The 16,453-nt window shown below is 58.5% G+C and overlaps 1 protein-coding gene across 1 annotated transcript in view; it reads left to right on the forward strand.

Annotated features, from left to right (window-relative positions):
- Nucleotides 1–1,001: 1,001 nt before the first annotated feature.
- MGAT5B (alpha-1,6-mannosylglycoprotein 6-beta-N-acetylglucosaminyltransferase B) overlaps nucleotides 1,002–16,453 on the forward strand; it is a 77,550-nt gene continuing 62,098 nt past the window's right edge. The window contains exons 1-3 of the mRNA XM_058561731.1: nucleotides 1,002–1,580; nucleotides 5,532–5,644; nucleotides 14,858–15,005. Of these exons, the coding sequence (XP_058417714.1) occupies nucleotides 1,513–1,580; nucleotides 5,532–5,644; nucleotides 14,858–15,005 (329 nt within the window). The 5' untranslated portion in view covers nucleotides 1,002–1,512. The remainder of the gene's footprint in view (nucleotides 1,581–5,531; nucleotides 5,645–14,857; nucleotides 15,006–16,453) is intronic.

The raw sequence follows: 16,453 nt of genomic DNA on the forward strand, positions 1-16,453 counted from the left end.
ACTGCCTGGGATGGAAAGACCCTCAGGGTCATCCATGTCATTTTACACGTGGTCTGAGGGCTTGGGCTCTTCCTAGCCAGGGGCTTCCATGTCTGCTCCTGGCCAAGGTCTCGTCTCCAAAAGTGCTACTCCTGCCTCAGCGCTGTCCTCAAATCCAGGCCTGGCTCTGGGAGCTGCGCTGCCTCGGTGTGCGTGCAGGATCCCTAACCGTCTCTGCAATGGAAAACACATCTCCAAAGTCAAAACGGGGAGGGAGGTGGGGGCACATAAACGCGTTATAGAGAGTCTGGGCACTCTCATCTCATAGTAGAAAAACTGAGGCCAGGAGACTCCCCTGACTTGCAGGCACCCCCGCCGGTTCATGGAGGATCCCAGACTAGAACCCAGGACCACAGGCCCCTGCTTCTGGGCTCAGCGGAAGAGCCTGAGCGCCACAGGCCGAGTTTGAACTCAGATCAGTAAGCAAAAGGGAGCCGCGGCGGTTTCTGACCAGAGAGGCCAGAGGATGGTGAGGCTTGCAAAGCGAAATCAGAGGGAGTGTGAAGCGACCAGTGCAGAAGCCCACAATGGTTGCAGAGGCAGCGGTCCGCGGGAGGGCCCTGGCACCGGGCGGAAGGGAGGGGGTCTCCTCCTAGCACTGACCTCCTCTGTGCTCTGCAGGAGCCGAAGCAGCCCTCGGCCCTAGGGGCTAGTGGCACCCAGGATGCTTCCGAAAGCAGGGCCCCGGGAAGTTGCACCGCTGGAGGGAGGCACAGAGACCTTCGCCAGCCCGCCCAGGTGCCCCGCCCCGGGCCGGGAGGGCGCACTGCTGGGCTGCGGCCACGAGGTGGCGCCGCGCGCCGAGGAAGCGCGGCGGCCGCTCCCGGGCCGCCCCAGCCGCGGTTCGGCCGCCTCCTCCGAGGAAACAATGCGGCGCCTCCAGGTGTAGCGCGGCGCGGGCCGGACGCCGGACACCGAGCGCGGGCAGCCGAGCGAGCGAGCGGGCAGCAGGGGGGGGCGCAGGGCGCCCCCGCCGGGAACCATGAGGGCGGCGCGGCGCCGGGCCAGGGAGCGGCGCGGCCCGGAGGCGCCGAGAGCCGGGGCGCGGGCCCGGGGCCGCCTGTAGCCGGCACCGAGGGCGCGGGCCCGGGGATGAGGGCGCCCGCGGCGGGGAGCCCGTCTGCGCGCCGCGGCGCCGTCCCGCCCAGCGAGCGAGCCCGAGTAGGCAGACGCGCGGCCGGCGGTCTGGGGGCGCGCCGCCTCTCGGCCCCCAAAATGTGAAGCGGGAGGGCGGAGACGCAGAGACGGCCCGGCCGGGCGCCCTCGCCGCCCTCCGGCAGCCGCGCCGCGCCCTTCGCCTGCCTGCCGAAGCCGAGCCGATCCCGCGGGCCGCGGCCCGAGCAGAGAAGCCCCGCGCCCCCGCGCCCCCGCGCCCCCCGCCTCGCTCGGACCCGGTTCGGCCCGCGGCGGAGCAGGGCCCGGGACGGTGCGTCTGGCCTCGCCCGCGGCTCGTCGCCCAGACAAGTTTGAACAATGATCACAGTGAACCCCGATGGGAAGATAATGGTCAGAAGATGCCTGGTCACCCTGAGACCCTTTCGGTAAAGTTCTCTCCCGGTTGGCTCGGGGAGGTCTCTTTCTCCGAGGGGGCGCACGTAGGGGTGGGCGAGGTCGGTCTTCGCGAGGGCATCTGTCCGGGTAGCAGAGGGGGCAGTTCGTGCTTCACCCCTTGGTCAGGGCCAGTGGGGTTGGGGAAAGGACTGGGGCTGGGGTTCGGGTTCAGGTGGGGAGGGTGTGTAATTCTGGGACGTGTCTCGAGTTGGTGTAGGTTGGAGAGGACTCGGGGTGCGACGGTGGGAACGGGGGCAGAGAGCGCTCAGGTTGTGGTCCTGGGCCCGGGAAGTTGCCCCAGCCAGGGCGCTCCTTCCCTGACCCTCGGGGTCTTTCCCCACCTCGCGGACCACCCCACCCCAGCGGCGAAGTTAGGGCGCGTGCCGGGCTGCACCCCCACCCCGCGGGCCGTCGAGCCATCGGTCGGCCAGCCCGCTCCCTCCGCCTGTGCCGCCCCCTTTTCCCCCGCCTTTGGCGCGCACTCCCCATCTCGTGGCGGGGTGCGGGCTTGCCTTCAACGGGAGGGTCCCTGAGATTGGGGCAAGGACACCCTCTGCTGGGGATCTGGCTTCCGATCGCGGGCAGTGGAGAGGCGGGGGCAGCGGCGGCGCTGCGGGGGGCGGAAGGGCGCGTGAGCCGGGACCACGGCGGGAGCGTGGAGGCAGGATGGAGGCGAAGACCGATCCCCCCCCCCCCCGCGCGGCCAGGCCAGGCAGGTCTCTGGCCGTGCGGGGCTGACCGAGCTCTGCTGGTCCCACCCCAGGGGCCTCCAGAGCCCGGTGGTTCCAGGGCAGCTCCCTCCCTCCCAAGAGCCCGCGGAGCCCAGCCTGCAGTCGGGGCTGGGGAGGGGGCGCTAGGCGATGGGTGCCCAGCGGAGTCAGAGTGCCATCTCGCCCGGGGCTGGGCGGCGCAGGGCGCGGGGCCTCGGTGGGGGCCGCACTGTGGACCCGGCCACAGGTGGGGTCCGGGCTCGGGACGGAGCCCACGAGGGCAGGAACTGGTCAGGCGAGACTACCGAGGCTTGGGCTGTGGGAGAAGCCACCTTTGAGCCCTTTCCCTCTAGCCCTACGGCCAGAGCCCTTGCCCCTCCCAGGCCCCGGCTGGACTCCCTCTGGGCTCCGACGGGGGCGGGAGACCATGGCTCACATGGCTTTGGTCTCCGGATGGGCCGGGCCTGTTGTGAGGCCTTGAGGAGACAGCTGCCAGGACCGCAGAGGTCATGCTGGGCCACCGCTGCCCAGAGGATGCAGGAGGATCGCAGAGCTGGGGGTCCCGAGGGTAGGGCGTTTGGCAGGTGATTGGGGGCTGTCAGGAGCCCTTGACGTAAAGTTCCCATGGGAAGCAGGGCGGGAAGTGGGCATCTCTGGAAAGGGCCTGGCTCCTCCAGGGAAATCCTTGAATCCCTGGCCTGACCCGGACTGTTGGAAGAGTCCTTGCCCCATCTTTCCCACCCAATGTCGGCCCAGCCCTCTAAGGCCGCGGGAAGCCCAGCCGCTGACCCCAGCTTTGTCTGGACATTTCTAGGCGCAATCGAAGGCAGCGGGATGCCAGCACCACGGACAGCGCTGGCTCCCCTGCATGGCTTCCCTCTGGGGTCCTGCCAGTGGCTCTTAGCTGATGGCAGGATTCTGAGGTGGGATAGCATAGGTTCCCTCCCCACAAATTATGTAACCTCAGGGTCTCCGTAGGCTGCCCAGAGACCCACAGCCACCAGTGGAGTTTTCATATCCCGTTCAGGTGGGCGGAGGTGGCCTCCAACCACATCACCGCTGTTTGTTAATCCTCAAGGTCCCTATTCCCTCTGGTTCCCAGAGCCTCTGGCAGGGATCTTATTGTCTAGCTGCTCCTGGAACATTGCTTGAACGGATGCATGGGTGGATGAAACCATTTTAACTCGGGTCTACTGTAAATGGCCATAGGATTGGGGTCTGGCAGAGAGAGATGCAGTTGAGGTGTGTTGGGGGCTTCAGGTTCTGGGCTAAAGGTTTAGATGCTTTTCTCATAGCACCTCTTTGGACCCTGGCAGCCCAGATCCCCAGCTCTAAGTACAGCCCCATAGCTGGGAAGGGGGTGGGGGAGTGAGGGACAAGAAAGTTGAGGGGTTCGTCCTTGTCCTCAGGCTGGGAGGACAAGCAGCTGATTCCCCCAGGATCTTCCTGTGTGTGCAACCCCCCTCCTCCTGCACTGTCCCTCTGGCTGCTGTCCTGAGACCAGCCTGACTTCATCTTAGGAATCCCAGGGCCTGAGCCCACCCCTGGGGTTGGTGGAATTCAGTGAGGGGTCCTTCGGTGCCATCTCTCCTGTCCTCCCTGTCATCTCCTGGGGGAAGCTCCCAGTGCCCTCACTGCTTCTCGGCTCTGCCCCCTCTCTGATTTAATTTTTAGCAGCTTCCTTTAAATGTGGGTTGGAAATTTTGTTGTGCTTTTATTTTCTTCCGCAATTATGTATTTTCTTTAATGGACCAAATTTTAATTAAATACTGCTCTGCCAGTTTCAAATAATGAAGATTAAAATGCATAAAATAAGTCTTGCATAGAGATACAAACAAATGTGGTGTTTGAAGATTGGGGGTGGAGGTGAGAGGTCTGGAATTCTCTGGCATGACATGTGGGGCTCCCTGTGGTGAGCCTGGCGCCACAGGAGGTGGGGTTCCGTTCCTCACCCTGACCGGAGCGGGGAGTTCCCCTTTCAGCTCTGCCAGTTCATCTAGTCCTCTGATAGATTCAAGATCCCAGAACAGCCGCCACCTCTGGCTGTGCTGGTGAGCTCAGTTCTCCTGTGTGGGGCCCAGGATCAAGTGTGGAAGCAGCAGGAGCCTGGGGCTGGACTTAAGGGTGGGTTCTCTGCAGACTCCTGGTGCAGGCTGACAACCTACTGTGTGCTTGCCTGTGAAGATTTGGGTTAGGGAGAATCTGAGCACAGAAGGTGGCCATGTGGCCCTGCCCTTCTAGATCTCACCATCTAGTAGTGACAAGGGGCACATGCCACCCCCCTTGAACATGATAAGGAGGTGTTCAAGTAAGTTCATGACTGATTGCTGTGGCGAGGCCTGTGTACACAAGTGCAGAGCGGGGCCCAGGTGATTGATGGGATGGATCCAGGTGGGTTTCACCTGCACCAATTACCTGCCCTCTGGCTAGCATCAGGTCCTGCTGTTTCCCTCTATGCCAACGGCTCTCAAGCTTTAGCATTTTTCAGAGTTATCTGGAGAGCTCGTTAAAACATATTGCTTGCCTCAGCTCCAGAGTATCTGATTCCATCAGGGGTTGGGGCCCCAAAATTTACATTTCTTTTTTTTTTTTGTGAGGAAGATCAGCCCTGAGCTAACATCTATGCCAATCCTCCTCTTTTTGCTGAGGAAGACTGGCCCTGAGCTAACATCCATCACCAATCCTCCTCCTTTTTTTTCCCCAAAGCCCCAGCAGATAGTTGTATGTCATAGTTGCACATCTTTCTAGTTGCTGTATGTGGGATGTGGCCTCAGCATGGCCCGAGAAGCGGTTCGTTGGTGCACGCCCGGGATCCGAACCTGGGCCGCCAGTAGCGGAGCTCAGGCACTTAACCGCTAAGCCACGGGGCTGGCCCAAAATTTGCATTTCTAACAATTCTAAGTTGATGCTGCTGCTGGTGGTCTGGGGACCAGCTTTGAGGACCACAGCTGTAAATGAGCCAGCCTCTACCTGGAGGCTGGAACTTGCTCACCCTTACACCTAAGCGTGTATCGTCGGCCCTCAGGGTTTTAGTGTGTGGCTCGTGGCCAGTTCCCGGTAGGCGAGTTCTCTTTATCCTGTGGTGATGGGAGACCTCCTGGCCAGGAGCTCAGCCCCCTGATCCTGCATCTTCCATCCATCCCTCCCTTCTTCACTCATTCATTCATACGGAGCCCTTACTGGCTAGGGCACGCGAGCTGACTGCCCCGACGGCCCTCTTGCTCTCCACAGGCTTTTTGTCCTGGGCATCGGCTTCTTCTCGCTCTGCTTCCTGATGACGTCTCTGGGAGGCCAGTTCTCGGCCAGGCGCCCGGGGGACTCCCCCTTCACCATCCGCACAGAAGGTATCTTGGTGGGGAAAGTGGGGCGAGGAACATGTGCAGGTGTCTGGGGGTGAGGAGAGGGAGGACTTTGAGCCTAGCACTCCAGGGCGCTTTCTGGGGCCCTGTCCCAGGCATCTGCCCACCTGGTCGGTGGATGTGTGAGTGGAGAGGGGCCTTGGCTTGGGCTTCGTGACCTTGCACGCTGCTCAGCTTCGGTCCCAGCTGTGGTCATCAGGCTTCCTCTGGTCTGGACTCTCAGGCCAGGGAAGGGCCTCTGAGCCAGGGTCTCGCAGGCACCAGAAGAGGCTGCCTCTGTTGCTTCTTTAGTGTGTGTGTGGGTCTCTGAATATGATGCTTATCTCTCTCTTTTTTTTTTTTTGTGAGGAAGATTGGCCCTGTGCTAACATCTGCCAATCCTCCTCTTTTTTTGCTGAGGAAGACTGGCCCTGGGCTAACATCCGTGCCCATCTTCCTCCACTTTATATGGGACACCGCCACAGCACGGCTTGCCACACTGTGCATCGGTGTGCTCCCGGGATCCAAACTGGCGAACCCTGGGCTGCCACAGCGGAGCACGCGCACCCAACCGCTTACGCCACTGGGCTGGCCCCACCCGACACCTGTCTCTTTGAGACACATATTCTATGCCTTTGGCCCAGGCTGCGGCTACAGCGGGGGCAGAGGGCAGGCCTGGCCATGGACTTTCATGTCTTATTTCTGAGCTCATAGGACACAGTCCAGACTTTCATTGCTCCTTTCCCACATGGTACTTGCGAGGCAGGGAAATGGAGGTTCAGAGCACGGCTTTGGGGACCGGATGGGCCTGGTTTGTTCTCTGGTTCATCATCAACCAGCTGTGTGCCGTTGGCCAGGTCACTGGACTCACCCACAGGGAAGGAAAGTAATGACGTCTTCACGGGTGGAGTTGAGTGAGCTCTTAGGGCAGGAAGGTGTGACAGGGTGATGACCTGGGAGACTCCTTCTGACCCTGGGTCCTGCTCCCCTCTCCCCTACTCAAGGAGGGCTGGAGAACAGTACAGAGGCCGGCTCGGTGTGTCATGGGGCTCTTCTGGTCAATGGTAGGAAGCAGGAACATGGTGGGGAAACTGAGGCAAGTGGGGTTTCTGTAACTGTTCAGGGGGCTGGCTCTGTGGGTCTGCCCCCACCCCTCTGGGGAAGTCGCTCTTTGAAGCCCACCTTCTCGAAAGCTCCGCTGTTCCCAATGACGAATATACCCTCAATAGAATGGATTGTAACCTAGGGCGGGTGCTCTGAGGGGCACTCGTTATGCCATCTGGTGTCTCATCATTAGATTCTTTCTTTTGGTTTAACATGCACTTCTTTAAACTTGCAAAAGCTCCTGGCAGGAATTTCACATTTATTAGTCATTCAAGCCTGAATGTAAATTAATTTATCCCATCTCTGACTTGCAGAGATTCCTCAGTCTCTCTGAGCTTCCATTTTCTCCTCTAATAACTGGGGATAATAATACCTACTTTCCCAGGATTATCATGAGGAGGTAAAAAAATAACATATATGAAGGGTCTTGAGCAGCATCTGGCAAATAGTACAAGCTCCATAAATATTTACTGGGTGGTTGAGTCTGAAATGGGGGCACTGCAGAAAAGGATGTTTAGGGAAGAGGACCAGGGAGGTGCGGGGTTTCTATGCAGGAGACGCCTGAGGATTGAGGCTGGAGGAGGGTGGGGCAGTTGTGAAAGTGCACTTGAGGGGGAACTTGGGGAGGGACACTGGAGGTCACGGGTCGGGGGATGGATGGTGAGGGAGGTGGAGCGTGGGGAGGTGGGGTGTGGGGAGCAATGCTTAAGCTACCTGGGTGCCACCCCTAGAAAGGGGGTGTGTCTGTCTGGGTGGGCTGCCACAAGGGACTTGAAGAAGCTGGACCTCCAGAAAGCTCCGGGATCTGAGAGACGGGAAGCAGGGGCTGAGGGAGGAGAGGTGTATGGCTGGGCTCTGGTTCTTCTGCTCATCTCCCTGAGGCAGTTGGGGTCCCGTCCTGGAAGGGGGTGGGCCCAGTGGCCCAGAGCCCTGTGGAGCCCTGCCCCGCTCTGCACTGTGTAGTTTTGCCTGGTAGAGGGGGTAGGGGGTCCAACTCCAACCTAGATCTTGTGTATTAGTGGGGCGCAGAGCCATAGAGCGGAGAAGACGTCTCCAAGGTCATGCAGTTAGACTAGAGGCATCTGTGTGTCTGTGTGTGTGTGTGCACGCATGTGCTTGGATGTTGTAGCATAATATTCACGGACTGAACACATCCATGCGGCCTGTAACCCAGATCAAGAAACAGCATGATCAACCCCCAGAAGTGCCCCCATGCAAGCCCCCAGTCACTTCTTCCCCAGGGACATCAGGACCCTGAATTCTAATAGCACAGAGGAGTTTTGCCTGTTTTTTGGACTTCATGAGAATGGGCTCGTATAGCAGGTGTTCTTCGTGTGTGCCTTTCTCTCAATACGACATTTGTGAGATTCTTCTGTCTCGTGTGTGTGGTCATAGATATTTGTTTCCACTGCTGTGTGGCATTCCTTTGTGTGACGGCGCCACATGTTTATCCCGTCCCGTTGGCGGACATTTGGTTGTTTCCACTTTGGGGCTTTTGTGCACAGTGCTGCTGTGAACCTTCTAGGACTTGTCTTTGGTGGACACATGTAGGCAGTTCTGTTGGGTATGCCTCAGAGTGGAGTTGCCGGGTCTCCTACGTGTTGTGACATTAGCTCTCAGACCAAGTTTATCTGAGTCCAAGTCTTCACGTGTGCCGGACTCCTGGGCTGTAAGCTGAGGGCCTGGAGTACGGATTGAAGGCCTGGAGGAGGGGGCGAGGAGGGAGGCCTCTGAGAACCCCAGAGGGGCTCTGCTCAGGTTCACATCCCACTTCTCGTCTTCCCCTTGATTTCTTTCATGCCTTTGGATTAAGTTGGTTTGCTTGGAGAGACCCAAAGCAGGGAACCCGGGGACTATCAGAGAAATATTTGGAAGAGCCCCAAGTTTACATGGTGGGTTTAAAATCCTGATCCTGCGGGAGATGCCCGCCTTAAACGACACCCTGACACCGTGCCCTGGGGAGCCCTGCAGAAAACCTAGGAGGTGCCAGCTTTTCTACACAGGAGCCGCTGGAGGGAAAGATTGAGGTTGGAAAGGGGGGCAGTTGTGAAGGGGTCTGGGGAGGGGCGCTGGAGGTCACGGGTAATAGTGTTTATTCCTGGGGTCTGTGCAGCCCCAGGGCAGAGTCAGGAGAAGGAAACCCACTAAGGCACCACCATTTAGGAAAAAAAATCTTTGCATTGCTCAACAAAGCAACGTGAACACAAATGGGAAAAACTATCTCTCCCCACGTTGCGTGTCAGGCCTGTGAGGGAAGTGGGTTCCCAAGAGGACGTGGCCGGGGAAGGGCAGGGAGGAGAAGGGTTTCTTTTTTTTTTTGGTGAGGAAGATCAGCCGTGAGCTAACATCCACGCCAATCCTCCTCTTTTTGCTGAGGAAGACTGGCCCTGGGCTAACATCTGTGCCCATCTTCCTCCACTTTATATGGGACGCCGCCACAGCATGGCCTGATAAGCTGTGCCTCAGTGCGCCCCTGGGATCTGAACCCAGGCCACCAGCAGCGGAGCGTGCGCACTTAACTGCTACGCCACGGGGCCAGCCCCAGGAGGAGGGTTTCTAAAGGGACAGAAGGACAGCCTGACATAGCCTCTTATGGCCTGTGGTCTCGCTGGGGAGGCTCCGAGTTCCCCCTGGGCTGGTTTATATGTTGTAATAAAGTCCTCTACTATGGGGATAAAAATGTGACAGACATCTCGTTCTATATTCTGCACATTCGTCTTAAGATTCAGGGGAGAAGGAGGCTGACGGGAGAATCATAACTTGGAGGAGGTCTAACCTAATTCCCTTCTGCTGTCACTGGGCCTGGCTTAGGCTTTGGTGAGGGTTTTTTGCACGCTCCCTCACCGGGCAGCCCTCCTCCCTTCCCAGCCCAGTCCCTCCTCCTTCCCTCCTGCCTCTGCCGCCCTTACTTGTCCTGGGAGGAACTTGTTTAACCTCCTAACGACAGGGGACATGAAGTGTGGCTGAGACCTCCTTCCCAATGTTGCTGCAGGTTCCCCAGAGCGCGTGTGGCAGTTCCCGGCTTTCTGTCTTGTCTTGAGGAAGTAGAGGTTGGAGGCCATCCCTGGGGACAGGTCTGTAGGCTAGAGGTCCTCGGTTCCGCTGCATGTGTCTGCTCTGAGGTTCCCCCACGGCCTGGCCCTGGCAGACCTACTGGCCCCTGGCCAGGCTTTGAACCTGGGGAATACCAGAGAAATATTTCCTTGCTCTATGGCTGTCTCTGGCCCTGGACCTTGATGCTCAGGGACTCTGGGGCTCTTCCTCTCAGAGGCTGGCGATGGACGGATGGGCCAGGGCTGAGGGCCTGCCCTTTTCTCCTCTGCTGCCCTGAGCCCAGAGCTCCAACGGCCTCAGCTGGTTTCTGCAGTGGCCGTATGCAAAGAGACAAATGTGCACATCGCTCCAGCTGTGCAAACACCAAGTCACAGCCCCCATCTAAAGTGCCACGGAGGTCTCTTATCTGGCAAGGTTGGGGCTTGTTCAGTTTCCAGGAACCAGCGGTAAAGGGTCGGGGGAGTGGGGACAAGAAGCAGTCAAGGGAGGACAGGAGAGGCAGAGAGAAACAGAGAGCGCATCTGGGGAGGGGCCGGTGCCTCCTGGGTGGTAAAGCACCCCCGTCTGTAAAGGTGAGGAGCCGTCTGTATCTCTCGGCATCCTAGCTTCCCTTATTTATATGGAAATGTGGAGGGAACATGTGTGAGTTCTCAGATTGTTGCTGGGGCCTCGTATTGAATACGTTTCAATTTAGCCGACACCAAGAGCAGTGAGGTGACTCAGGGAAAGCCATGTCAGGAGCCTGCACTGCTGACAGTCCTGGGGTCAATAGTGGCATCCAAGAGCATGTCATGTGGGGAGGGCCAGCTGGACTGGCTGTGCAAGGCCTGCTTCCCTCCCGGGGACCCACCCCCTGCCTTGTCCTGGGCAGAAAGTGTGCTTGGTGCCCCAGGAGCGCCCCGAGAAGCGGTGAGGTCTGTCTCCTGGGGTCTCAGGAGCTTCCAGAGTCCTGCGCCATCTGCAGACGATGGGAGCTGCCCCTGAGCCCCAGGTGCTGGGGGCGTGTCTTATGGTCTTGGTCCAGTCTGATGGAGGTGGCCTTACAGATCATCTGAGAGGGAGGATCTGTCTCCTTAGCCACATCCATGAGCCCTCAGTCTTCTGGGCTCACTCCTTCCGTTGACATTTTTTAAGAATTGGCTTAATGCTTCCTATGAAGGGCAATCCGGAACCCCCAGATCTCTCCCAGGACTGTCAGGGGCTCATGTTTCCCCGGTCTCCTGCTTCTGTTGAATCTTCCTGTTCAGCGTCTCCCCTCCTGCCTCCTCTGTGTCCCCCGCATTGACCTAGTGGAGAGGGCACCCTTTTCCCCCTAAGCCCCTTGCACAGAGATGGGGGGCTCAGACCACTCCTCGGCACAGCAAGCAGATGACAATTCCCTCCTGCATCCCTGCCTTTCAGAGCCCCCTTTCATCCCTGCAGCGGGAGGTTCCCCCATCCTGCTTAGCCCCTCTGGCCACCCATGCCACGGTGTCCCTGTGCCTTTTTCTCTCTCCTTGTCTCCTAGGCTGAGCGGGAACACTCCAGTCTTCCTACCTGACTGTGCAGAGTCCTTTAGCTGTCTCTTCGTCTTGAAGCTCTGGGCACCTAGGCTCCGCTCTGGCCCACCAGGGGGTTAGCAAAACAAAACAGAGCTGTCCCCAAGGGGACTCTGCCAGCTTTTATAGGAGCCATTCTCTCCTTTCCCATTACCCTAATCTCTAGAGGCAAGCAGGGAAGAGCCGACACAGGAGTCCCGGCCTGCGGAACCTCAGGGTTCACTAAGTCCAACCCCCTCATTTTACAGGAGGGAAAACTGAGGCCCAGAGAAGGGAAGTGACATGCTCCCCCATCCAGTTGGTGGCAGAACAGGCCTAGAGTCCAGGCTTTCTGACTTCCACTCGGCCTGTCCCAAGCCACTTTGCTGTCCCAGCCTCTGTGCAGCTCTGCCTGGCTCTTGGGGCCGCTGCAGCTGTAGGCCAGATCTTGCAGCTGTTGGCCCTGTCAGTTATTTTGCAGCCAGCGCAACGGGGCTGGGGGTGCGGGTAGGGGCGCCTGTGCCAGTGAGCTCCTGGGGAGGGGTGCAGGCAGTGAGGAGGGGCAAAGGAAGCTTGGGATGAGCCCAGAGAGAGGGGCAGCAGTGTGACAGGACAGAGTGCCAGCCTGAGGCATGCCGGGGAACACAGTGTCACCCCCGAAGCAGTGATGTGGGCTCAGCATCGCTGAGGTGCTGCCTCCGCAGGTTTGAGCTGCTGCTCAGGCTCTGTGGTCCAGCCGGGCCTAAGTGGTCCGGCCAGGGCATGGCTGGGGGCCTCAGTTAACAGGCTCTGACTTTAGAGTACCCTCAGCCGTGGTCTCGCTCTCCTTTTTTCATCCCACTCCTTTGGGGAAGGGGCCACCCCTGCCTGAGCTATGAGCAATGGCTCACCAGGGCTGCCCGGTGAGGCCAGGCAGGCCGTGCACTACACAACTCCAGGATGCCCATCTGGCGGCCCACACCCCGGGCGGTGCCCTTGGAGTTGTGCAAAACAGCGGCCAGGTCACATCACCTGATGTTCTCCTATTTTTCGAGCTGAAATGATGGGAACCTCCCTCTTGTTTTACCCTGTGCTCCAAGCACTGGTTGAAAGCTAGGTATTGCGTTTGGACGACAGGCTGGGGTGGGGGTCTCGGGGATGAACGGGATTTGAAAGACTCAACCATTCCCCAACTCTGGAGCCGAAAGAGAGAGGGAGCTATTTGTATCTCGCTTGCTTCATTGATTAACTGATTGGGTTAGTGCGTGAGTGGAGAGGGGCAGAGTGGCAGGAGAGACCCACACTTGCTTCATTTACAACTATGGTGAAATTTCCCTATCCCAACTGATTTTTTAAAAATCCACCCTGTTTTCCAAGAGGGTAGGTGGGAAGACCATCAGCTGTTTCAGCTGCTGAGGAGGGAAGCGATGGAGACAGTGTTGCCTCCCTTCCTTCCTTTAGATGACCCCCTCTTCCTCTGCTGTCCCCCCCCGCCCTCATCCCCATTCATGCCCCTTCCCTTCTCTGGAGCCAGGGGCCCCCGCTCTTCACGGAGCCGTGGCTCCTCCCTACGGCGGATGCGATGCCCAGCTGGCCCTCCCTGGCTCCCCGCGGCCTCCTTCTGACTACAGGCGGCTCAGCTGGCGGGGGACCCCAGCCGAGAGGTGCCTTAGTCAGTGTGAGGAAGCGGCGGCAGCCACTGGACTGGGCCCAGAGCCAGGGGAGACGGGGGACAAGCAAAGCAGAAATGTGATGTGCAGCCCCAGTGACGTGGAGCCTGTCTCGGCTCCCCCTCCTCGGCCCAGTTCCCAGCTTGGAGCAGAGGAGAACAGCCCCCTCCTGCCTCCCCTCACTTCTCCCCATCTCTGCCTCTTCTTCCCAGTGGCCTGCCATGCTCTCTCCCGCTCTGCTCCTGGCATGTGACATTGGGCTGCAGACCAGGCTGGAATTGTTGCCTTGAGCTAGGGACCCTGAGGCTGAGAGTGTTAGTTACCATGACTCTCCCTTGGCCAGACGTGGGCTGGTGGCAGAGGCAGGCGAGAGCCCCAGTGTCCGCCTCCCAGGCCTCTGAGCCAGCTGGGCCCTGGCCCTTTCTCTCCTGAGAAGCAGATGCTGTGGGTGCTCACACCCCTCGGCCCTCATCATCCCCGTGCACACGTGTGGACTTGCAGCTGCTGGCGCCTGTGGTTCTTTGCCTGGGGGCTTCCTATAGCCACCAGATCTGGCTCTGCCAGCCCAGGCAGGTGGAAAGTACCAGAATATGGCTGTTCCTGGGAGCAACTCTCAAGCAGTGACTGGTGGGGGAGGGTTCCTGTCTCCAGCTGGGTCTCCCCCAGCTCTCTCGCCCCCCCCGAGGTAGAACTCTGAGGGGGGTTCTACACCTGCTGGTTTCCCCAGCTTGGTGACGTGCCCTCTCTGGGCTGCCTCCCCTTCCATGTGTCACCTCCCCACTCCTCAACTGGGATTTCCTTCACCTCCCAAATAAACAATTTGCTCTCAACCCTTGTCTCGGGGTCTGCTTCTGGGGAACCCAACCTAAGGTGCCCCCTGTCCCCTCTGGCAGCTTGGGAAGCCCCTAGAAGCACCGGAGTCCCCACTGACTCGGCTCATTTGTTATGAGAGATTCAGAGCCTGGCTCTCGGGGTTTGCAGGGAGCCGGGTTGGGGGTTGCAGTGCCTGGAAGTGAGTACTTCATGGACCATTTGTAGGGGCTGTTTAAACCCTCCACAAAGTTTAATTAAAAAGGAAGGCGAGGACTCGCTCTCCCACACTGGCATGTGCAGCCCTAATGACGGGAATGGTTAGAAAGGAAGTCGTGGCGAGTCCCCGGCTGGGTAACGGGATCTTGGTTGAAGCACCTTATTTTCATTTAATTTTGTTCTTCACAAGGTCTCCCCTTGCCCCTCAGCCCTGGAGGTGATCTTTGGGAACCTGAAGACCAGCTGGAGAGTCAGGACAAGTTCACAGTGGTTTTCTACAGTGGGGTCTGGGGGAGTGGATGGGGAAGGAACAACAGCAGGACGCTGAGCCCCTCGAATACAGGCTCGCGATCTCTCCATGCATCCAAGCCACGTGGGGAACAAGCAAAGTGCGGGTTCCTGGGCCCCCTGCCCTGGAGATGTGAGTCAGCAGAGCTAGACTATGGCCTGGGAATCTGGGTTTTAACAGCCTGGCTGGGAGATTCAGATCCAGGTGTTCTGTCTGGACCTTGATGCTGGGGGGCTTTGAGGTTCCTGTCCCCGTGCCGGGCCTTCCCTGTCATCTCACAGACCTGAGATTACATCTAAAGCTCCATTTTGCAGGCGACAAAACTGAGGCTCAAAGAAGTTAAAAGGTCATCCCAGTGTCACACAGCTGGTAGGGAGTGGGGTCGGCCCAGGGTTCTCTGGATTCCTGCCCAGCAGGGGTTGGGGGTGGCGCGGGGTCACTCTCCTGACCCCTCCTCTTCCTGGGAAGATGGGAGTGGGGCTGCAGTCTGAGCCACCCTGCCCTGGAGACCAGGTGGCCTCAGGTGGCCTCCAGGCTGCTCGGCCCGCCCCTGACTGTGCCCATGCTCTGCCCACAGTGATGAGTGGGCCGGAGTCTCGCGGCGTCCTCCGCAAGATGAGTGACCTGTTGGAGCTGCTGGTGAAGCGCGTGGACGTGCTGGCCAGACGGCAGAACAGCAGCAAGCCGCAGCGGGCTGCTGGCGACGGGCACTGTGCCATGGACAGGTGAGGGGGCACGAGGACACGGGAGGGAGAGAGGGGGAGGGCTGGTACCCCGTGGTGTGCTGGGGGTGGGGGTGCAGCCTCTAAATTCGCTCCCAGAGCACAGCGGGAGGGAGGGCGCTGTTGGTCATTCCCTTTGTGTTAATCTGGAGAGAACTTTAAGAATACAGAAAACCACAGTAATGTGACCCAGAGCTCATTTCTACCACACAGATTCAACAACCGTTAACATTTCGTCACATTGGTAACCCGTCCATCTTTTTTCTTTTTTAATAAAACATCATAGATGTAAGCTGAAGTGTCCTGTAACTGCTTCCTGGAGAGACAGGTGCCTTCCTGAATTTGGTATAAGGTCTTTCAGTCCATTCTAAATGCTTTTACACATGCATTTTATACACACATACATGCACCCACGCGGTAAATGCATAGTGGGTGGTTTTCACAAATCTTACGTAAGTGGCACCCCACGGTGCATATTCTGCACCAGCTTTTTTCACTCAACGTGACGACTTTGAGCTCTGTGCGTGTTGACGGGCGTGTGTGGATGTCCACGTGGGTTGATGGCCACGGTGATCATCTGTCCTCTACCCATGGACCTGGGCCATCTTTGCCAAGAAGCAGTTCCTGGTTTATTCATTCTAAGTTGTTCCTCTACTGAGGCCGGAATTTGCAAGGGTCCCAGGAGTTTGTGCCGCAGTCGCACGTGCATCCTCAGGAGCCCGTGGTTTGTTGGTGTGCAACCAAATCGTGTGTCTTGGGTGTGAGAGTGGTCTCCGGAACCCCGGAGAACAAGGGAGTGTCAGGGCCGTCCCGACTGAGCCCTGGTCCCCAGGCGCGGATGTGGAGGGTGGGGGCTTGGACCCACCCACGCCAGGGAGGCGGGCTCCACCTGGCCCTTCAGATCTCGGGCTTCTATATGCGATGGGTTTGCTCAGTGTGTTCTAACTGCTAAAAAGGTAGTTTGAAACCCACACTTTTGCCCAATTTGGGAAAAGCTATACCTCGGCCAATGTAATTTGCTAAAAGTGTTCTACTGCTAAAAAATATGTTTGGAATCCACACTTTTAGACAATTTTCAGAAAAGCTATACCTCAGCCACTGTGTGTGATGTGCAAGCTAAAATTTCATGCATTTCTGTGGTTTGGAGTTGGGCAAAATCAGAGAAAGTGACGGTATCGAGTCCTCGTCACTGTTGCGGGGCCCTGGCCGGCCTGAGGAGGGTGGTGTTTGAGGGACCCCTGCTAAGTAGGGCCTGAAACACGGCCCGTCCCTTTGGACTGGGATGGGATCCTTTGCCCTGTAGGCTGCCTGTCCTGGGCGGCCGGCCGTGGGGCCACCTCAAGCTGACCTCGCTGATTGAATGTCCTGGATGCCCAGTCGGGTCAGCCAATGTCGGCATCACCGTCCTCATAATCGGTGACATTTACTGAAAGCTCACCAAGTGCCTGGCA

Source organism: Diceros bicornis, chromosome 18, assembly GCF_020826845.1.
Source record: "Diceros bicornis minor isolate mBicDic1 chromosome 18, mDicBic1.mat.cur, whole genome shotgun sequence".
Classification (NCBI taxonomy): domain Eukaryota; kingdom Metazoa; phylum Chordata; class Mammalia; order Perissodactyla; family Rhinocerotidae; genus Diceros; species Diceros bicornis.